The sequence below is a fragment of the Bos indicus genome, chromosome 5, assembly GCF_029378745.1.
Source record: "Bos indicus isolate NIAB-ARS_2022 breed Sahiwal x Tharparkar chromosome 5, NIAB-ARS_B.indTharparkar_mat_pri_1.0, whole genome shotgun sequence".
Lineage (NCBI taxonomy): Eukaryota > Metazoa > Chordata > Mammalia > Artiodactyla > Bovidae > Bos > Bos indicus.
Window position 1 is genome coordinate 74,000,592 of NC_091764.1, and position 24,667 is coordinate 74,025,258.

A 24,667-nucleotide genomic window follows, 5' to 3' on the forward strand; every position below is an offset into this window, starting at 1 on the left:
TCACATAAAAAAAAAATCTTTAAAAACAAAATACTGTGGGATAAGGAGACATGACAACTTACTGCAATGTGGGATCCCGGACTGGATTCAGAACAGAAAACTGGTGATTAAATAAGATCTATATTTTACCTAAAAATATTGTACCAATGTTTCTTATTGTATGATTTTGAAAACTGTACTGTACCTATGGAAGATATCAGGGGAAGTTAGGTGAACAGTATGCAGAAACTTTCCGTACTGTTTTTACAACTTTAAGTCTAAAATTATTTCAAAACAGAATTTTTTAAAAAAGAAAAATAGATTTTTGGTTTGTCAGATTCTAAACCCTACAAAATATTAGAACACGGCAAACAATGTTTTGTTGGTTTAATGATTATTGTTGCTGTTCAGTGGCTAAGTCATGTCTGACTCTTTGAGACCCCACGGACGCAGCACATCAAGCTTCCCTGTTCTGCACTCTCTCCCAGAGTTTACTCAAACTCAAGTCCATTGAATAGATGATGCCATCCAACCTCAACCTCTGGCGTCCCCTTCTCCTCCCACCTTCAATCTTTCCCAGTATCAGGGTCTTTCCCAATGAATCAGTTCTTCGCATCAGGTAGCCAAAGTACTGGAGTTTCAGCTTCAGCATCAGACCTTCCAGTGAATATTCAGGACTAATTTCCTTTAAGATGGACTGGTTGGATCTCCTTGCTGTTCAAGGGACTCTCAAGAGTCTTCTCCAACATCACAGTTCAAAAGCATCAATTCTTCTGTGCTCAGCTTTCTTTATAGTCCAACTCTCACATCCATACAGGACCACTGGAAAAACCATAGCTTTGGCTAGACGGACCTTTATTGGCAAAGTAGTGTCTCTGCTTTTTTAATATGCTGTCTAGGTTGGTCATAACTTTCCTTCCAAGGAGTAAGCGTCTTTTAATTTCATGGCTGCAGTCACCATGAAATTAAAGATTTTGGAGCCCCCCAAAATAAAAAGTCTGTCACTGTTTCCATTGTTTCCCTATCTATTTACCATGAAGTGATGGGACTGGATGCCATCTTAGTTTTCTGAATGTTGAGCTTTAAGCCAACTTTCCCACTCTCCTCTTTCACTTTCATCAGAGGCTCTTTAGTTCTTCTTCGCTTTCTGCCTAAGTGTGGTGTCATCTGCATATCTGAGGTTACTGATATTTCTCCCAGCAATCTTGATTCCAGCTTGTGCTTCATCCAGTCTGGCATTTCTCATGATGTACTCTGCATTTAAGTTAAATAAGCAGGGTGTTCTCTTAACAAGTTAAATAACCAGCATATTCTCTTGACAAAACCCTGTTAGCCTTTGACCTGCTTCATTTTGTACTCCAAGGCCAAGTCCTTGTTTTTCTGGGCATCTCTTGACTTTCTACTTTTTCATTCCAATCCCCTATGATGAAAAAGACATTATTTTTGGTGTTAGTTCTAAAAGGTCTTGTAGGTCTTCATAGAACCGGTCAACTTCAGCTTCTTTGGCAGCAGTGGTTGGGGCACAGACTTGGATTACTGCGATGTTGAATGCAAACAAACTGAGATCATTCTGTCATTTTTGAGACTGCACCCAAGTACTGCATTTCAGAGTCTTCTGTTGACTATGAGGGCTACTCCATTTCTTCTAAGGAATTCTTGCCCACAATAGTAGATATAACGGTCACCTGAATTACATTCACCCATTCCCATCCATTTTAGTTTACAGATTCCTAAGATGTCAATGTTCAGTCTTGTCATCTCCGGCTTGACTACGTCCAATTTACCTCGATTCATGAACCTAATATTCCAGATTCCTATGAAATATTGTTTTTTACAAAACTTTACAAGACTTTACTTTCACCACCAAATACATCCAAAATTGAGCATCATTTCCGCCTTGGCCTAACTGCTTCATTCTTTCTGGTGTGCTCAGTCCCTCAGTCGTGTCCAACTCTTTGCGACCCTACAGATGATAGCCCACCAGGTTCCTCTGTCCATAAGAATTCTGGAGTGGGTTGCCATTTCCTCCTCCAGGGGATCTTCCCAACCCAGGGATTGAACCTGTGTCTCCTGCGGCTCCTGCATTCCCAGTTGGATTCTTTACCGCTGAGCCTGCGGAAAAGTCCTATTCGTTCTCTCTAGAACTATCAGTAATTACCTTTGCTGTTCCCCAGTAGCATACTGGACACCTTCTGACCTGGGGGGCTCATCTTCCAGTGTTGTATCTTTTTGCATTTTCATACTGTTCATGGGGTTCTCCAGGCAAGAACACTGGTGTGGGTTGCCGTTTCCTCCTCCAGTGGACCACATTTTGTCAGAACTCTTCACTGTGATGCCTTCATCTTGGGTGACCCTGCATGGGCTCATGCCTTCATTAAATTACACAAGCCCCTTCTGCCACCACAAGGCTGTGTTCCATGACGGGGTGAATCTTGTTAACAGCTTAAAATGTATACAAGAGTGAAATGAAATTAATTTTTCTATATCATACTATTTCTGTTCTGAACCATTCAAATTTGTATTAAATAAGATGGTGATACATTTTAAATCTGAGCAAACCTAATTGAAAGGTCACTGCCCAAAACAGCTTTAATCACATCTAAAGGATACATGTGTGTGTATGTACATACTTCAAAAATTATATAGAAAGACTTCCCAAAAGGTAGATTAACACTTCTGCAGGATGCTAACTGGTATTTTGTAGAAAATGAGTTTCATGGTCAAACAAATTTGGGAAATACTGGACTAATAAAGTTAAAAGGTTTCCTTGAATTTTGAATAGAGAAAACTCACCGTTCTCCCTAAACCTATATATATTACTCATTCATTCATTTTACAGGAGGCAAGCTATAGAATTCACTTTCAAACATACCTCTTTTATCAGAATGACCTTTAGAGCACTGGTTCCCCAGAATATGAAGGTAAACAATGGCAAAAGAGAAAAGACATGTATAACTGGATAGCCTATTAATCTGTATTAAGTCAAGAACTGCCTATAATTCCTTCTTTGAAATAATTACATACTAATAGAATTATAGCTAATATTTATTAAAGATTTATTATGTGCCAGGTATTTCACAAAGTATTTGCTATTCATTTTCTCATTTATTGTTAAAAACAACTCTATGAGTCAGAACTAGTATCACCAGTTTTACAGGTGAGGAAAATGAGCATGAGTTGTCATTCTCTCACGGTTACAATTTAGCAAATGGAAAGGGCTGGGAGCTAACCCTAACTCAATCTGGTTTCCAAGCTTGAGCTCCCTCATCAAATATGATATAATAAAAAGTTGTTTCAAGATTGCCTTAAAATAAATTCAGTTTCTCCTAATAATATTTTAGAAAGTTGGCTGGGATACTTTTCATTATGTCATCTTGCACAGCCTTAAAGGAAAATTAGGTAGTAAAATCCATGTTGACCCATCAACCAGACTTGGTAGCATTTAAGATTTAAAACATTTTTATAAATGTTTATAATGGAATACATATTGGGTTAAAACTGGTAGAATTATATCTTATGAATTCCTTCTTAAAGAGTAAAAATCTCCTAACATGATAGAATATATTTCTAAAAAGTGAAATCTTGGCTTATATACTTAGTTACCAACAATCAGGGTAATTTCATAATGCTAGAATAACATATCAAGAACACCTGTGCACATAAAATTATTTACCCAATGCAACACCAAACACAATTTTAAGGGCATAAAAAATTGGATTTACATCTATGTAGAGCAATTCCTTGAGTTAAAATACATATAGATTTAGTTATTTTAAAGATTAATGCTTAAGTATTTCTTCTGTGTATTTGAAAGTTGCTATAAGTCAAATTCTGAGAATCTGGTCTTGTTTGGGCATTTGGATGTAAGCTAACATTTCCCCAAAAAACTAGTAACTCAAGTTTCTTCAGAAAATATCTAATTCTATTTTATCGGTGGATCAAAGTGTTATAAACCACAGCAAATCATGTATTTTTTTAAAACCAGGAGTCAGAATTATGTAAGAATTATTATGGAGAAATAGCAGAAACAATAACCTCAATTTCTAAAAGCTTTATATTTAACTGAATGATTCTTTTATATTTCAGAATGAAAGAAATCTCTAAGTACATTCTCATTGGAGTTTTCACATTTAAAGTTGAAGAACAAGTGGAAGCTAAGAAGACAAGAGGGCTTCCCAGGTGGCTCCACGGGAAAGAATCCACCTGCCAATATAGGAGACTCAGGAGATGTGGGTTTGATCCCTAGGTCGAGACGATCCCCTGGAATAGGAAATGGCAACCCATTCCAGTATTCTTGTCTGGAAAACTCCATGGACAGAGGAACCTGGTGGGCTACAGTTCACGGGGTCACAAAGTGTTGGCAATGATTGAGCGTCTGAGCATGAATACATAAGAAAAAAGCTAAGTCATTTCAGTCGTGTCCGACTCTGTGCGACCCCGGCAACCCACTAGGCTCCCCCGTCCCTGGGATTATCCAGGCAAGAATACTGGAGTGGGTTGCCATTTCCTTCTCCAATGTATAAAAGTGAAAAGTGAAAGTGAAGTCGCTCAGTCTTGCCCGACTCTTAGCGACCCCATGGACTGCAGTCCACCAGGCTCCTCCATCCATGGGATTTTCCAGGCAAGAGTACTGGAGTGGGGGTGCCATTGCCTTCTTCAACATAAGAAGTATAGAGGTTTTTTATTTTCTATAATTTACATGGGGAAGCAAAAAAAAAAAAAAAAAAAAAAAAGGCCTTGACTTAAAGCATTTTTCCTGAGTCGCAGCTCTGCTACGAGCTAGCAGCAATCTTGTTGAAGTCACTTAAAATTGCTGGTTTCTGCTGTAAAAGGAAGGCATGAGATGATTTCTAAAATCCATTTGAGCTTTAAAATCCAGTGATTCTAATGAGTTTACTGACTTCAAAAGACAGTACAAAATATTTACGGAAAATGCACACCCCCTGTAAACAGGTTAAGAAAAACCATGACACTGAATTAATCATCGGTGCTTCTTCAGCCTGACCCTAAGGCACAGTGGAGCAATAAGGGCCCATAGAGTGGAGTAGGAGCAGTACTGTTCCCAGAACACTTTAGCTCTAGTTTCTGTTTTTGAGGGCTTCCCTTGTGGCTCAGCTGGTAAAGAATCCGCTTGCAATGTGGGAGACCTGGGCTCAATCTCTGGGTTGGGAAGATCCCCTGGAGAAGGGAAAGGCTACCCACTTCAGCATCCTGGCCTGGAGAATTCCATGGATTGTGTAGGACATGGGGTCGCAAAGAGTTGGACACGACTGAGCGACTTTCACTTCACTTCTGTTTTTGAGGGGTGGGGTGGGTAATAATAATCAATAATTAGTAAGTAAATAAATGAAGGCATGCAAAGGAGAAAAAGCAATAATCTTAACAATATTAACAATTTCCTGAAAGGGTGTCCTGAGTCTTACATGAATCAAAGGGCAATTTTTTCTACTGAAAAACATGCCTGCCTGCCTCTGAGTGTGGTTTTCTGTAGCAACTTTTACATTTCAGGCCAGGCTATGGTTTCCTCACTAACCCAGCTGTGAACCTGTCCAGCTGCTCACGGGCATCAACACTCCCAAGCTGCAGTGTGTAAGTGATGCCTTTTAAGGGTCAATCGGTAACAAGTGTGGGTAATTTGAATAGGCGCATCATCCTCTACTTTTTTTTTTATTTTGGGGAAAAATCAGGACCTCTCCTGGAAAAGTGGATGACTGCACAAGTGAATCCCCTGTTGACCGAGACCTCTAATTCTAGCCTGGAAATGGAAGACGCTAATGATCATACTTACATGGCAGGTCAAAGGTAATATGGCCCAACAATACACAACGTGAGTAAGGACCGGGCCCTATTTTTACCGTTATATTCCAGAAGTCGTCCTTTGGGGAAATGGACCCACTGTTCAGGGTTATAGCTGCTAGGCTACATTTGAGTGGATTATTAATCCACAAGGCATCTTCAAGTAAGGGTTAGTGGGTAATTCCAAGTGAGGATGATTAGACTGATCTTCTGACAGAAGAAAATACAAGAAAATCTGGCTTCAACTCCAGAGAAAGGGTGTACAAAAAAGACAAGAAATTGAGGAGGATGAACGATATGGGGTCTGAGTCATCTTTACTTGGAGGTGTGCACAAAGACCCACCAATGAGGAGGGCTGTAAAACCTACAGTGCACTATGACACAGTAAGGCAGGCCACTCACCTAGCCCTCACATCTCTGCTCTAAAGCCACCAGCAACTTATTTGGAATGTTGTTACTGACTGGTGTGTACTCTGCTTTAGAAGCTTCTTTTTTCCACCCCCCATTCAGAAATCATTTACTAAATGTCTGTTATATGCCACTGGGAGTAATAAGAAGAGGGACTAATAGTTCCTGCCCTCAACAGGTTGCAACAGGTTGGTTGCAATAAGTTGCAACAGGTTGGAAGAATGTGCACCCAAATATAAATCTCGTATCTGAAGATCACTCACCAAAGTTCGTCTACTTCAAATACTTTGGTTATTTATTCCTGCTGGCATTTGGAAAAATATCTAAACATACAGGAACTGAGAACCTTTCTTCTCTGCAGGCAGGCTCAGTGATAATCAAGGCTCTGTAGACCCAGGTGGGAAACCCCTAACTGCTCTCTCTCTTGCTCATGCACAGTATGGTACCAAATGACTGTCAAAACAAGCTCTCACATAAAGAGCATGAGACACTTCTAGCTCAATGTTAATACCATCTAAAACATTCTGGAAACAAAAATTCCAGATTTCATTGCTTATTTCTCATTTTTATGTCAGAAATCCTTTCTTTTTGTTTTCTCCATCAACAAGATGGAACTATCCAACGTAAACAAGATCTATATTAAAATACAGCAATTCAGTTCAGTTCAGTCTCTCAGTCATGTCCGACTCTTTGTGACCCCATGGACTGCAGCACGCCAGGCTTCCCTGTCCATCACCAACTCCTGGAGCTTACTCAAACTCAAGTCCATTGAGTCGGTGATGCCATCCAACCATCTCATCCTCTGGCGCCCCCTTCTCTTCCCTCCTTCAATCTCTTCCCAGCATCAGGGTCTTTTCAAATGAGTCAGTTCTTCGCATCAGGTGGCTAAAGTATTGGAGTTTCAGCTTCCGCATCAGTCCTTCCAATGAATATTCAGGACTGATTTCCTTCAGGATGGACTGGTTGGATCTCCTTGCAGTCCAAGGGACTCTCAAGAGTCTTCTCTAACACCAGAGTTCAAAAGCATCAATTCTGCGGCGCTCAGCTTTCTTTATAGTCCAACTCTCACATCCATACATGACCACTGGAAAAACCATAGCTTTGACTAGATGGACTTTTGTTGCCAAAGTAATGTCTTTACTTTTTAATATGCAGCAGCAGCTCACAATAATGAAAAGCACAAATAAATGACATTAACCACGACAAATGATTTTTAAAAAGATGATAAAAACAATTATTTCAAAGAACTATTTAAACAAGCAATCTCCACAGCTTCTCTAATTTATTCTGCCTATAAGACTACCAGGTAGGCATTATTATCTTTGTTTGATAGATGAAGAAACTGAAACCTGGGAGGGTAAAATGATTTTATTCAAGATAAATTTATTGCAATAAGGTTGAAAATTCTGACTGATCTCGTTTTACTCCAACCAGCTATCAAATTCTGTTTATTCTACCCTCATAATTTCTCTTTTTGTATTTCTACATAATTTCTCTTTCATGTATTTAATGTATTTCCTCTTTTATATCATCACTGCAGCCCCGATTCCAGAACCCCATTATCAACTCCAACCACAGGACCCTTTCCTAACCAGTCTTCCTGCTTCTCTACTATCTTGTATACACAAGAGATCAATTTTCTGAAGCACCATTCTGCTCACTTCCATTTCCCACTCAAACATCTTTAACAAAGTCATTTTTCAGTCAGGCACTCAAACACTTCCCAATCTGTGCTCTCGAGTGACCTTTCTCCCACCGTACTCCCCACTCATCTCCACCAAGCATCCAAGCTTCATCAAACAGAAACCCAGCTTTTATTCAAAGACGTTTTGATCTTTTTTGTCTCTCCAACTTTGCTTTGAGAAATGACTTTCCTAATTCTTCCCACCACATCAAAGCATGTCTGAATTCCAGGCACTCATAGTACAAGGCCTAAGTCTACGCCTTCTCCACCAAGGAGCCTGAGCTTCTCTCCTCTATCTTCCTTTTTTTTTTCCCCCCAAGAAATATTTACTGTGTAACTATTAACTGCTAGTTACTACGGTAAATCAAGCAAAAAAAGCTTACACTTTAGTTAGGGAGTCACTAGTGAACAAAAAACCATTGCATCCTATAAGGTCCACAGAAAGTGGTCAGCTCAGGAGTCTACTTGAGCCTAGATGAAGGGTACATGAATTTGGCTTTGCCTAGGAAAGTCAAGCGGGGCTTCCCAGGAGAGCTAACACTTGAACTGAATGGGAAAAGCTGCTCAAGTGTCTGCTCAGAAGACCAGTGCATATATATAATCACAGGCATTGAGCTGGACATGCAGAGTCAAGAGTGGCAGACTGGATTCCCGTAGTGTAAAAAACAACAGCATACCACCACAAAGGGCTATTTTATGAGCCACAATAAAATGTTTGTGGAAGCAAGTTTTAAATTGAAAACTGTTATACAAATTTAAGATACCAGTTATTTATAAAGTGAAAGAAAGTAAAGTCGCTCAGTCATGTCTGACTCTTTGCAACCCCATGGACTGTAGACTGCCAGGCTCCTCCATCCATGGGATTTTCCCAGCAAGAATACTGGAGTGGGTTGCCATATCCTCCTCCAGGTGATCTTCGTCACCCAAGGATTGAACCTGGGTCTCCTGCATTGCAGGGAGACTCTTTACCGTCTGAGCCACCAGGGAATCCCTCATTTATTTATAAATAACGTATAAATGTTTCTCATCTACCTTTGGAATGTAATGGCCACAGGAATTATCAGACTCTTAAGAAATATATAAGTAGAAGGTAAAGGTTTAACAGTATCATTTATAAAGTTGGCAATCTAGGTTTCAAAATATACTGTTCTACTGCTCAATTTCTCTCTATGCACACATCCCCTCACCTGAGAAACACACAATCATACACAACTTCCAAAGGTAAAGGGCTTAAGAGCAGTGGATCTACACTCATATTTTAAATGTACACTTAAAAATATAAGCAGAATCTTCAACTAGAGCTTCCAGATAATTTCCCTTTTTACTGTTAGCAACTTCCTAACATGACAGAACCTGTGCTCAGTTTGTAGGCACAAATCAAGGAGTTTCCATTTTTTCCACAGCACTAATGCATTCACAATCTATTCACAAGGATTCCCAGTCTTACTTCAATATATCTTTAGGAACTCAAATTGGTCAACACAATATAAAATAATATAATGAATAGTTTGTCATATGGATGAGAAACACAAGTCTAACTGTATATATTCATATGAAGGAACAGAGCTCACTGTCATCAGAAACACAGTCTGGGATTCTGAAACCATGGGAAACTGTGGCAATGAGAAAGAGAAAGAAAGAGAAATGGGTAGGGTGTGGAGAGGTGTACTGTGCCTTGTACATGACCAGGAAATGATTCAGGGCAGGGACTTCTGCCTCTAATGGCATGAACAGGTTAGTGAATCCTCTCCTCAAAACAATAAGAAAACTCAGTCATTTCAGGGTTCTGGAAATCAATCAAAGGCAGATAACAAATAGAGAAATTTCATGAAAAGTTGCTACAGCTTTAGGGTTAATACCAGCAGGAGGCTACAAACCTACTTCCTGGGGCTATTCCAACCCAAGAACTCCACCCTCTAATCCTCAGCTCTGCCAGGACAGCTTTTAGGATAGAGTCAGGTGAACACTCTTAAGAGTCCCTTGGACAGCAAGGAGATCAAACCAGTTAATCCTAAAGGAAATCAATCCTAAATATTCATTGGAAGGACTGACACTGAAGCTGAAGCTCCAATACTTTGGCCTCCTAATGTGAAGAGCTGACTCATTAGAAAAGAACCTGACACTGGGAAAGACTGAAGGCAGGAGGAGAAGGGGATGAGAGAGGACAAGATGGCTGGCTGGCATCACCGGCTCAATGGACATGAGTTTGAGCAAGCTCCAGGAGATGGTGAAGGACAGGGAAGCCTGGTGTGCTGCAGTCTGTGGGGTTGCAAAGAGCTGGACACGACTGAGCGGCTGAACAACAACAAAGGCCATGAAAACCAGTAGTTCTGCTGTCAGAGGGGGTAGACTCAGCTTGGGGTACTGGGGTGGGGTACAGTAGAAAGCCATGGCTTTGTCAGAAAAAGTGGCAAACTTGGTAGGAACCTAACTGGTTCTTCTAGCTTGAGGTTGCGGTCTGACTGGTGTGTGTGACAGATCAGCTAGAAATACGAAAGAAGATCCTAGAAATGAGAGAATTGTAGAATAACTAGTTATGTTCTCCTGACATTCCCGACTGATTGAAAATGCTGGGATGGGGAGGGGGGAGACAAAAGAGGGCGCAACAAAAGAAAAAGTGAAGGCGTACTTGAGAACTGGCTGGACTCTAAATGCACTTCCCAAATCACAAACAGATCAATAGAAGGTAGAAGCTTTCCACACTCCAGGTGCTTAAGCACAACTTATGCCCAAATCACTGTCTATGAAGAGAGAGGAGTGACTCCCAGCCAGGATAAAAAGTAAAAAGGAGAATAAACATCATTAAGCAGACACATTAGTGACCATGGAAGAGTCACACTCCACAGTTTAATCCAGGCAAAGTACTAAAAACACACACATTAACACTCATCTCTATGTTTCTCAAAAACAAAACCAACAAACTTCAGAGTGTTGAAATACATTACTAAAACATCTAAAACATACTAAAAAGTTACAAGACATGCAAAGAAATAGGAAAAGTGAGGCCCTGACTCAAGTAAACAAGCAGTAACTAGAAAAAGGCTCTCAGCGGCCTAGACCTTGTAGCAGATGACTTCAAAGTGACAATGACAAATGTATTCAAAGAATTAAAGGAAACGTGACAAGAATTAAAGGAAATATTCCCTAGTCAAGTAGGGGATCTTGACAGAACTACAGAAATCCTAAATGAAAATTCTAGAGTTGAAAAGTACATTAAATAAAATAAAAAGTCACCAGATGAGCTCAATAACTGACTGGACCTGGTGGAATAAAGAATAAGTAAACTGAAACAGATTAATTGAAATTATCCAATCAAAAGAAGAGAAAGAAAGAACACTTTAGAAAAATGAACAGAACTTTAGATCCAGCTTAAAAACAAACAGAATCTGAACCTGTAGGGAACAAACAAGCATCCCCACACACTTGTGGCAAAAGTCCCAGAAGGAGAGAAGGAAAGAACAAAAATTCGAAAAAATTGTTAAAAAATTTCCCAATTTTGATGGAAAACAATCCACAGACCCCCAAATTTCAATAAACTGCAAATATGATAAAAACAAAAATATCTATCCTCGACCTATCAATGTTACACTGCTCAAAGCCAAAGGTAAACCAAAAATCTTGAAGACCACAAGAGAAGAACAGCTCACCACGCACAGGGGACAACAGCAGGGTCAACAACTGCCTTCTTGCTGATGTCACAGGGCTGAGAACACAGGGAGAGACTGTCAACCAAGAACTCTACAGCTAGCAAAACTATCCTTCAAAAACGAAGACAGAAGCAAGACATTCCTAGATAAACAAAATCTGAAAATTTGTTTCAAGCAGACCTAGCCTCCAGAAAATCCTACATGATGTACTATCAGCTAAAAGGAAATGACATTAGAAAATAACTCAAATCCATAGGAAGATATGAAGATCAATGAAAATGGTAAATTTCTTTAAAGATAAAAGATCTTTTAAAGCAATAACTGTACTACTATACTGTTTCATTTCATATGACAATAACCCTGCAGAAAGGATGGTAAGGGACAGAACCCCACTGGACCAAATTGCTATATTTTACCAGCAGCATAATCAGACCAGATCAGATCAGTCGCTCAGTCGTGTCTGACTCTTTGCGACCCCATGAATCGCAGCACGCCAGGCCTCCCTGTCCGTCACCAACTCCCGGAGTTCACTCAGACTCACGTCCATGGAGTCAGTGATGCCATGCAGCCATCTCATCCTCTGTCGTCCCCTTCTCCTCCTGCCCCCAATCCCTCCCAGCATCAGAGTCTTTTCCAATGAGTCAACTCTTCCCATGAGGTGGCCAAAGTACTGGAGTTTCAGCCTTATCATCATTCCTTCCAAGAAATCCCAGGGCTGATCTCCTTCAGAATGGACTGGTTGGATCTCCCTGCAGTCCAAGGGACTCTCAAGAGTCTTCTCCAACACCACAGTTCAAAAGCATCAATTCTTCGGTGCTCAGCCTTCTTCACAGTCCAACTCTCACATCCATACATGACCACAGGAAAAACCATAGCCTTGACTAGACGAACCTTTGTTGGCAAAGTAATGTCTCTGCTTTTGAATATGCTATCTAGGTTGGTCGTAACTTTCCTTCCAAGGAGTAAGCGTCTTTTAATTTCATGGCTGCAGTCACTATCTGCAGTGATTTTGGAGCCCAGAAAAATAAAGTCTGACACTGTTTCCACTGTTTCCCCATCTATTTCCCACGAAGTGGTGGGACTGGATGCCATGATCTTTGTTTTCCGAATGTTGAGCTTTAAGCCAACTTTTTCACTCTCCACTTTCACTTTCATCAAGAGGCTTTTGAGTTCCTCTTACATACATACACACACACACACACACACACACACACACACACACAGAGCCATCAGTAGGTTGTAATAACTCCAAGATGTAATTCTTGATTAAGAACTAAGAAAATACAAAAATAACAACAAAAATAAATAATTTAAAAAATTGCAAAGGGATTCAAAAGATACACAAAGAATTTATTTAACATAAATCAGTAAAGAAGGAACAATAAAGGACAAGAGACATACAAGAACAAATAGTAAAATGGCAGACATAAATCCACCTATATTAACAATTATATTAAAAGTAAATAGACTAAATACTCTGATACAAAGGCAGTAATTTTCAGACTGGACAAATAAGATCCAGATGTATGTTTGTTTGTTTGTTTTTCCCCAAGAGACATATCTTAGATTCAGAGTTTGAAACTAAATGAAGGAAAGAGATGTCATGCAAATAGTAATTAAAAGATACATGCAGTGGTCAAGTATCAGACAAAACAGACTTAAGCCAGGAACTACTAATAGAAACAAAAAGGGACATTTCATATTGATAAATGGCCTAATTGGTTAGGAACATTCTGTAGGACAGACCATCTCATCTACTAAGCTGTAAAACAAGTCTCATTAAGTTTAAAAAGACTGAAATCATACAAAGTATATTCTCTGAGAACAATGGGATTATAAAGAGAAAGACTTGGGACATCCTTGCTGCTGCTGCTAAGCCGCTTCAGTCGTATCCGACTCTGTGCGACCCCATAGATGGCAGCCCACCAGGCTCCCCGTCCCTGGGATTCTCCAGGCAAGAATACTGGAGTGGGTTGCCATTTCCTTCTCCAATGCATGAAAGTGAAAAGTGAAAGTGAAGTCGCTCAGGTTGTCTACTTGAAAGTTACACGGTCGTGTCCGACTCCTAGCGACCCCATGGACTGCAGCCTACCAGGCCCCTCCGTCCATGGGATTTTCCAGGCAAGAGTACTGGAGTGGGTTGCCATTGCCTTCTCCGGGGACATCCTTAGACATGTGGAAATTAAACAACACACTTCTATATAAGCTAGGACTAAAGAAAAAGTCATAAGGAAAAATTTAAGAATATCTTGAACTGAATGAAAATGCAAACACAATATATCACACTTTATGGGATGCAGCTAAAGGGAAACTTAAGGGGTAAAGTGTAGCTTTAAACATATATTACAAAGGATAAAATTCTAAAATCAATGACCTAAGATTACATGTCAAGAAGCTAGCAAAATAGGACCAAGTCAAACCCAAAGCAAGCAGAAGGAAAGAAATAATAAAGATCAGAATGGAAATAAATGACATACAAAACAGAAAAACAACAGATTTTAAAAAGTCAATGAAATCGAAAGCTGGTTTTCTAGAAAAAGCTGCAAAATCAAAAAACCTTAACTAGATTAACCAAGAAAAAAAGAGAAGACATAATTACCAAAATCAAGGATGAAAGGGTGGGTATCAGTATGAACGCAGTAGAAATTAAAATAATCAATGGAATTATTATTAGAATAACTTTATACCAACAAGATAGCTAATTAGCAGGTAACAGAAAAATTCTAGAAAAACACCAATTACCAAAACTGATTTAATAAGACTTTATACCAACAAGATAGCTAATTAGCAGGTAACAGAAAAATTCTAGAAAAACACCAATTACCAAAACTGATTTAATAAGAAATAGAAAATAGAAAAAAGAAAAACACTGATAACTAGCAAAGAAATAGACTTAGTGATTAAAATACCTTGATAAAGCCTCTGATTTATAGTATTTTATTCTTTCTTTTTCCTTCTTTTCTAGTACTTCTGTTAAATCTGTAAGTTCATCATCATTTGTACGTGATTTGGAAATGCAGCCAATACAGCAGCCTATGTATTTTAATTCTAGAATGGACGCTATGGAAAGTCTCATTTGTTACCACCATGCCCAGACTTTTCAAATAAATTGTCTATTATAGTCCATTACCTACGAAGTTAAAAATTATCTGCTTCTATATAACTCTGACACTGATAAGATAACATGTCTTCAAGGGAAGAATGGATTTTTCTTGGTAGTCCAATAAAAGAAAATGGAAAGTATTAGCAGGTTAAATCTATCCTTATGCAACAAAAGCTTCCCCTACAAGGCTCTTTACAGGGAAGTAAATCTTATCAAGTGGTTTAAAGGCTGAGTAAAGCTCTCCTCCTAATAATCTGATACAGAAAGGCAAAAAGAAAGCTAAAAACTAGAGAGAGATCTTTCTATGCAGAGTATAGGACATTTTTATCTTAGGAAATATACCACACAATCCCACAAACAAAATGATTTCCTGTATGATGTGATAACATACCTATTGTAATTTATGATGCTTCCTTTACTCCCGTAACAGGTAAAGTCAAAGAGGTAGGCTGGGGCCAGGGATTAGTAAACCAGGTATGAGTTTGGATTTTATTCTAAGTATGTTAGAAAACCATTAGACTCAAACAGGAAAATAGCATTATTTGCATTAAGAGACAAAGGATCTTGGCCGCTATGTGATAAATTAGGCAACAGTAACAGAAAAAGTGAAAAGGTTTGGATTAGAGTGGTGACAATGATGATGAACACCTCACATGAATTAAATTCTTTTAAGTCTCCTAAAAGCCACTTGAAATAGGTGCTACTGGCTTCATCTTGCAGATGAGCATGCCAAGGCAGAGAGAGATTAAATAACTGGCCAAAGGTCATACTACTAATTACAGACGATATTAGGACTCAGACCTAAAAAATCTGGTGGAAATGCTGAGCTCTTAATTATAGACACTATCCAGATATGGTCTTAAGATGAAGAGAAAAGGCTGAAGTAAGAAAAAATTCTCGAGTCACGGTGACCAAGACTTGCTAATGGACTGGATGCAGAGATGATGGAAATAGAGAAAAAAATCATTCACAGGTTTCGTTTGAGCAACTAGGTGAATTTAGTAGTATCATTATACAACAGAGACAGGATAAAAAACAGGAGGGAAAGGAGTCCTAGGACCCAGCTCTGGAGTACTACATTTAAAAGCTGAATAGAGAAAGACGAACCAGCAAGAAAGACCAAGAAAGGACTTTCAGTGCCTAAGAGGGAAACAGGGAGTGTCATGAAAGCCAACAACTCAAGTGTCTCAAGGAGGAGGGAGGAGGCAGTGTGTAGCATACTGCTGACAGATTGTAGAGAATGAGGACAGAGGACTGTGAGATTTTTGCAGAATGAAGGTGACCCGTAAAGCTGAAAAGAGCAGCCTCCTGCTAAGTTAACTCTCATCATCACACTTACCTTGTTTTACTGTCTGTCCCATGTCTAGACTGTAAGCTCCTGGGCAATGACCGTGAGCTCTGTCCTAAATCCTTACCTTCTAATTACAATGCTTGGAGTAGAATGGAAATTACATTAGTGCTATGCAATGTAATGTAAATGCAAAATTAATTCAAAGGGTTTTTGGGTATGATGATTAAGAAGATTTCAATAGGACGATGACAGGCCTCCTTCTATTTCATCACCTCATCACTCACGTACCGTCAGAGATCCGTTCTGTGTGCTGGGTGAGTTGCTGCTCTGCTCCCCGTGGGCTTGCGTGCTTCCGTAGAGTGTCAGGTTATGCTCACTGGTCTGGCCGGCATAGTCCTGAGTGTGTGGCACTCCATACTCTGTGGGAATTCCATTCTGTGGAGGTGGTGGAAACGGGATGGTAGTAAAAGGCTGAACCATTGCATCAGGAGTTGTTGTTGGCTCCTGGTTACCCTGGAACAAACAGAGAAAGAGAAGATAAGACTAAAAAAAAAAAGTTGACTAGTTACCAAAGGACCAAAGATTTTCCTTTAAAGCAAACTTTTTTTAAATGCAAGGAAATTTGTTACAGAAGATAAGTTACAAGATTTGAAATTTGTTTGAGCCATTACTGTTTGCTTTAGTACACTCTATTCCTTTAGTGATTATTAGGGGAAAACTAATTTCACTAAATTACAATTCTTTGTAATTGATTTGTAATTTGTTGAAAACGCCAATACTTTGGCCACCTGATGCAAAGGACTGACTCATCGGAAAAGACCCTGATGCTGTGAAAAGACTGAAGGCAGGAGGAGAAGGGGAGGACAGAGGGTGAGCTGGTGGGATGGCATCACCGACTCGATGGACATGAGGCTGAGCAAGCGCCGGGAGTTGGTGTGGACAGGGAAGCCAGGTGTGCTGCAGTCCACGGGGTCACAAAGAGTCAGACATGACTGAGTGACTGAACTGAAATTACAATTCATAGCAACAGGTAGAATGACAGTATAAATTAAATTCTCAAAACCAGATGATATATACCTCTAGATTTTAAGAACACAGAATTCAGGAGAAAGTACATTGTTAACAAAATTAATCTTTGAATTTCAAGGTAGAGATTTATTTAAGTCTTGGCCACTAAGTTAATTAAAAAAAAAAAAAAAAACCTTTCCTTAAATTAGAAACAAAAAAATTTCTTAGACAAAAACCTTGAGTTTTTCATAATTACTGCTAGCATTTCAAGGCTAGCAGATACTTCTCCACATGGCGTCCATCCCCAGATGCTTACTTGGGATCTCATGTGATAGCTCAAATGTCACTACAGGACATACAGTAACAGCAGGAACTCGTTAGAAGCCATTTTGACTCCACAGCCCCTGTCTTATTTCTGTTCCGTCTTTAAGTTCAGATATAAATGAGGAGTTAAATCTTGTGTAAGAGATTTTGTAAAATCCTCCCTTCTCAACAACTTACCTTCTGACCTCCCATTTTAGTCCATAAAAGGCAGAGTCATTATTTTACTAACAACAAACACATTTTCAAAGTCCGGGGCCACTATCCTTTTGGAAATAGCTGAAAGAGATGGTCAAATGCTTCAAAGTGGTAGCACTTTGATAAACCCCTTCCCCCATATTTTAGACATCATAGCATTAGGGATCAAAGAAAATCTGGGTTTATATCACTTGGATTCCTCTTAATCATGAGCATCAGTTCCTTCAAACAACAAAGTAATTATTCCTCTTTCTTCCTCAGTTATGGTTATCCTTCTTTCCCCTCAATTTAAGAAGGGATTTTCTACCCACTGAGAGGTACAGGAAACTGAACTTCCAGTAGCACTGTCTAACACCATTCCAGGTTTTTAGCATTAATTTGATGGCCATTAAACTCATTGGAAAAGACTCTGATGCTGGGAACGATTGGGAACAGGAGGAGAAGGGGACGACAGAGGATGAGATGGCTGGATGGCATCACTGACTTGATGGACATGGGTTTGAGTGAACTCTGGGAGTTGGTGATGGACAGGGAGGCCTGGCGTGCTGCGATTCATGGGGTCGCAAAGAGTCGGACACGACTGAGTGACTGAACTGGACTGAAACTCATACTATTGCAAAAAAAATTGAATCCAAAACTGGAGAAAGATCTCACATTACTTTTTAAAGGAAGGTTCAACTATCCTTTAAAATCTGCCTAAAATAAAACAGAACAAATTTACAAAGGCTGTTATAAATAGAGAAATATATGATCATAGATTGGAAAGCTGGGTATTCTGAAAATGACAATGCACCCCAAATTCCACAAACCCAATCAAAATCTCAGCAGGTGTTTTTGTATAAACTGACAAGTTGTTATTAAAATTTATATGGAAATCCAAAGTATCTAGAGTAGTCAAAACAATAACACAAACTGGAGGACTTATACTACCTGAGTTCAAGACTTACAAAGTGATGATAATCATAATAGTGTGGTACTGGTTTAAAAACATACAACAGATAAACGAGATAGAAAAGAACCCAGAGACAGAAATAAACATTTACAGTGAATATTAAGGCATCAAGTCCATTCAGCAGGGGAAAGACTTTTTAATAAATGAAAAACTGAATACCCAATGAAAAAAAAAAACCTCAACTTTCACCCTATATTTGTAAAAGTTAACCTGAAAGAGATAATAGACCTAAGTGTAAGAGCTAAAACTATAAAACTTTTAGAAAAGGCAGCAAAATCTTCACACCTTTGCGATAAACAAGAAATTTTGGGGACATAAAAAAATTAAGAACTATTAAAGAAAAAAATGACAGAGTAGATTTCACCAAAATTAAAAACAATTGTTCTCCGAAAATCAACTTAAAATAATAGAGAGACAAGGCAGAGACTGTGAGACAATATTCACAATACATACATCTGGAAAAGGACACCAGAATCTATAAAGAAATGTTACAGATCACAATGAAAAGAACAAGGCGTTTGAAAGAAAGCTAACGACTTTTTAACAACCACATCCCACAGAAAGATATACCAATGGGCAGAAAAAACTTGAAAAACTATTTTAAAATACATGAATGGCTATTTTAAAACTAGCAATAATAATCTATTCCAAAGTACCCAAATTTAAATTATAATACAAAACATACAATATATAAGATCTGAAAAAACAGAAAGGTATATTTTATTTCTGAGTAATAATAAAGATAAAAAGTTAATCATTCCCCAAATCAAATATAAACCTAGTATAATTTCCAATCAGAAGCAAATCAAATGGTGCCTAAAGAAGGAAACAGGACCAAATACTTTTCTAACTTGCATATGAAAAAATACTAATAAGGTCTGCAAAAGGAAAACCCATGAAGGAGGAGATGCTCTATCATATATTAAAACTTGCCATAAAACTACTATGATTCAATAGTAGGAATATACAAAATGACTAAAGGAACACTGATAATCCTGATTTAAGTTTATATGGAAACTCAATAGAAGATAAAAGTGGCATTTCAATTCAGTGGAGGGGATGATTATTTATCATATGGTACTGGTATTAAAGAGGTTTCCCTGGTGGCTCAGATGATATTTGTATTGAATAGAAGTTGGCTACCCACCAAAAAGAAAATACTCATGCTCCATGCAAAAAAAAAAAAAAAGGAATAAAATATAATTAAAACTATGAAAATATAAGAAATATTGGGAGTGTTACTGGGGTGGGGTGATTCTTAAGTAAGACAGGAAACCTAAAAACCAGAAAAGTTAAAAAAAAAAAAAAAGATTTGGCTATGGAAGACAGGAAGAAAAGAAGAGAGAGGAGGGGGAGGAGAGGAAAGAGAGGGGAGAAATGGATTTTAAAGTCAAAAGAAAAACCAACTGGGGAAAACATCTACAGCATAAGACAGACACACACTGGTAACCATCACTAAGTGCAGGTTATTTAACCTGAGGAGAAACACACACACAGACAGAAAAAGACAAAGAACACAACAACAGTTCACAGAAGACGAAATACAAACGGCTGTATGATAAAAATGCTTAATCTCACTAACAAATCGAAATACATATTAACGGCAAGATAAGTCCATTTTTTTCACCATCAAATCATAAAAAAATTAAAAAACCATTTTATTGACATAATTGACATATACAGTTGGCCTTCTCTTTGAATACACGCTCTGCAGTGTGTATTCAAATAACCACTGATTGAAAAATACTAGGGGAAAAAAAAAAAATCCCAGAAAAGTAAAGCTTTACTTTGCCATAGTCCAGCAACTATTTACATTGTATTTATAACTATTTACATGACATTTACACTGTACTAGGTATTATAAGCAATGTAGATATGATTAAAAATATATGGGAAGGGACTTCCCTGGTAGTCAGGTGGTTAAAACTTGGTGCTCCCAACGCAGAGGGCACAGGTTCAATCCCTGGTCAGGGAACTAAGATCTCACATGCCAAAACAATAAAAATTACAAAAATTAAAAAAAAAAAATATGGGAGGATGTGCACAGGTTATATGCAGATATTAGTTATGCCATTTTATACAAGGGACTTGAGCATCTGCAGATTTTGGTATCTGCAGGGGGTCCTGGAACCAATCCCCTGTGGATACCAAAGGACAATTCTACAATAAACCCCACTGATTTATTCATAGTGTACGCTCTGGTAAGTCCCTGTGGATACCGAGGGACAATTCTACAATAAGCCCCACTGATTTACTCATAGTGTATGCTTTGGTAAGTTCTGACATATATACGTACACTCATGAAATCATCACCACAATCTAAACAGTGAACATATCTATCCAAACCCCCCCCAAATTTCCTCATGCTCCTAATAAGTTTATATTACTTTTATAATAAAGCCTACAAAGTATTTTTTAATGTAAAAAGAGAATGATGACTAGTGTAATCAGTAAAGGGAAGCCAATATACTGAAGCATTGAGTTATTATGCTGTTCTCAAAAAAAAAAAAAAAAAAAAAGGAACTGACATTACCTACAGAAGTTATACAGCATCAAAATTCAGCTGTCTCTAGTGTCTAAGAATCACGTCTACAAAGTAGTAGGAATGCTTTACATAAAAATCCTTCCCTTCATTTAGTTCTTAAAAATTATGCTAGTTTTTACCTGTAGTTTTTCAGGAAAGAAAATCCTTGTCATTCATCACTATATAAGTTATTTTCATGATCTCAAGGTCAGGGTACTGTAAATGATTTCTCTCTATTCTGGGTGTCCTAAGAAAGAAAGAAAATAATCCTGTCCCTTCTCTTTCAAATTATTCAGTGCTATCTATCTATCTACCTACCTACCAAACTACATGAAGCACACTACTTCAGAAATCCTCATGGGATTTACTAGCCTGAAGACAGATAAGAAAAAATTCTATTTCAGGTGGGTTGGTGAATAAAAGGGAATAAGAGCACCAAAGGTATGCACAGACCTATGCTTCAACTCCAGGCATAAACAGAGACACTGGACAGGTCTACTAAATAACCCGTAAAGGCTAAAGACACTGTTGTGCAGTTTATGAACACAGCAAGGGGGACTTCTAATACCCCACTGGGCTCCTCTCAGACTCTCCTCTTTCGGGGCAGCCTCCACCCTCCATTTCAGCTCTGCTGGGGAGGATGCTCTGGCACACAAAGCACAATATTAACTCTCCCCCAGAGGCAGTCTTGACAAAGCTGGCTCAGTCAACCGAATAAACCTGTCAATTAGCAGTGGGAGATGGGGGGAAGACAGGTCAAAACTTCTAAGATCACTTGTGGCCTTTGTACCATGTGTTTCAAAGTAATGCAAGACAGGTAGAGGCTGAACTATTTCTCCCTCAAAAGGGAAATGTAAACCCTTATCAGGAGATCAAGAAGAAACTCTTGATAGTTTATTTTGTTACATACAGGAATTTTTTTAATGTTATTAAAAAACACTATGTTTACACACTACAGGTAAGAAACTGGAATAGGAGTGACTTTGCATTTTACCTCATACACTCTGCAATGTCTAAAAATTTCCCCAGGTAAACATTATTATAATTTAGAAACGTTATATGGTTTTCAGACTTCCACTAATCCAGGCTATATTCTTAAGTTTTAAGTTCAGAAGAGAAGCACTATAGCCTGCAGACAAACTGTGAGATAATAGTCAACATGATTATTTCTAGGTAAGAGCTTACCTCTTGTTTTATGAAGATATTTTAATATCACAGACTAAACAGTTTAAGTGTATCTATCTCATCTGACAAAATGAATTAACTTTTTCTTGTAGCCCACAAAACTAGACATAACTTCTTTTTCTTAATTTAACGGTCTGTAAACTTTCTCATCCACAAGATTAAAAAATTGACAATAAGGAGTACGATGCAAATAAAATTTCTACCTTGCCTAACAAGGCTCTAAAAGATTTATCTACAACTCCTTTCTTCCCTAGAATATAAACTAAGATTTTATGTGAAAGATGAGGGGAAAAATAAAGGACAGTCAGCTTTTAGATCTTATGAGTGGAGCTCATTAAAATCAAAGAGAGTCACTCTGTACTCTGCTGCCTTGCACGGGGCCACAGGTACTCCAGCATTTGTTGACTTGTACACCTCCCTCACGTCTCTCTGCTCAAACGTCAACTCCCCGAGCATTCCTTTTAGAACTTCAACTCCTATTTCTCCCTAACCCTTCATAACAACACTGTTTTAAAAAAAGCAGAATGATGTCCCCATTTTGTGAAAAGCTATGAGGATACGAAAAGCAGGATGCATCCAGTCCTCCCACCATCCACATGAATTCGCTACAGTGCCTGGCAGGATATTATAAACAAAAAAAAATGCTTTGGTTTCCAGAAGCAACATAATTTACAACTATACTAAAAAGTCAGATTTTCCAAATTTCAGAAAAACCTACCCAAATTTCTAATTCTCTGGTTTAAAAAGTAGAAGAGTTTTTCTAAAGTTATTTTCAAATGACTGGGGGAAAGAAAAACCCTGAAGAGAGGTACATAAAACAGACAAATCTGGGTTATATTTGATATTTCGACAAACTGATTCAAGACTGTCATCTCATTGTCATTATATTATCTACACAAAAGTTTTAAGGAGAGAAATTAAATATTAAGAAGATAAGAATAGTATTTATTTCACATAGAATGAAGACCACTGTGACTCAATGATTTTAGGATGCCATCTTTGAGTAAAGTTCAAGATGATAAGCACAAAGGAATGTGTAAGTTATAAAGTCTGAAAATTTTTTGAAAATTTTTGAAAATGTATTTTTCAAAATACATTTTTGAAAATGTATTTTTCGCCAATGCAAACAAATTTGTTTATTCTACTATTTACACATTACCTAAAATTTTATCAAATTCATCTGAGACCCAACAAATTTTGTATTTCACAAAGAGGAATGCTGGAGTGTATGGTCAGAACATAATTTCAACCTCAGTTCTGTCATTTACTATAGCTGTAAACAATTAAATATGCTACAACCTACTTTCTCTGTGCCCCATTTTCTTAATCTATAAAACAGCAATGTTAATGTTATTATACTGTTGTGAAGAACTGGTAACATAAAAAATGTGAAGTGATTAAAACTCTAGACTCTCCATAACAGTTGTTTTCAACAAACACAAGTACCACGTAGACCAGTGGGGCCGAACTTCCACAATTTGATAAAATATTAAAATCCTACTGGATGCCACTGTAATGGATGTCACGTGAAATTGAAAAACTAACAAAAACAACCCTCATTACCATGTATCTGTGGGAACAATATTTAAGAAAACAAGTGAAAGTGAAGTCGCTCAGTCGTGTCCGACTCTTTGTGACCCCGTGGACTGCAGCCCAACAAGCTCCTCCGCCGTCCATGGGATTCTCCATGGGATTCCATGGGATTAAGAAAACAAACTACAGGGATTTCCCTGGCGGTCAGTGGTTAAGGCTCTGTGCTTCCAATGTAGGGGGCGTAGATTCAGTCTCTGGTTGGGGAACTAAGATCTCATATGCCTTACAGCTCAGCCAAAATAAAAAGAGAAAGAAAACAAAGTGAAAGTCGCTCAGCCGTGTCCAACTCTTTGCGACCCCGTGGACTATACAGTCCATGGAATTCTCCAGGCCAGAATACTGGAGTGGGTAGCCTTTCTCTTCTCCAGGGGATCTTCGAACCCAAGGATCAAACCAAGGTCTCCCACATTGCAGGTGGTTTCCTTACCCCCGAGCCACCTGGGAAGCCCAAAACAAACTACAGATATACAAAACTTATTATAGTGACAAGAGAAACCAACTTGCAAAGAAGAAAAATCCACTGAAAAAGTTTTTAGAATGATCAACCAGCTGAAAAGGAAATAAGGAGATAGATTTGAAATCCAATTTTAATTCCAAGACATGTACTAAATTAACTACTGTGGGTCCACAGCTGTTTTAGGCACTGAAGACATAACAAACATTAAAAATTTGCCTCTAAGGAGTTTCAGTTCAGTTCAGTCGCTCAGTCATGTCCGACTCTTTGCGACCCCATGAATCACAGCATGCCAGGCCTCCCTGTCCATCACCAACTCCCAGAGTTCACTCAAACTCATGTCCATTGAGTCGGTGATGCCATCCAGCCATCTCATCCTCTGTTGTCCCCTTCTCCTCCTGCCCCCAATCCCTCCCAGCATCAGGGTCTTTTCCAATGAGTCAACTCTTCACATGAGGTGGCCAAAGTACTGGAGTTTCAGCTTCAGCATCAGTCCTTCCAATGAACACTCAGGACTGATCTCC

General features: G+C 38.5%; 1 protein-coding gene across 24 annotated transcripts in view; it reads right to left on the reverse strand.

Annotated features, from left to right (window-relative positions):
* The window catches only part of RBFOX2 (RNA binding fox-1 homolog 2), a 293,466-nt gene that overhangs the window by 50,783 nt on the left and 218,016 nt on the right, over positions 1–24,667 (reverse strand). For all 24 annotated transcript variants that reach the window (XR_011566691.1, XR_011566693.1, XR_011566692.1 and 21 more), the window contains one exon: positions 16,197–16,421. Coding sequence is in view for 21 of the 24 variants with exons in the window: in XM_070789688.1 (XP_070645789.1) it covers positions 16,197–16,421 (225 nt within the window). In the remaining 3 variants the exon portion in view is untranslated. The remainder of the gene's footprint in view (positions 1–16,196; positions 16,422–24,667) is intronic.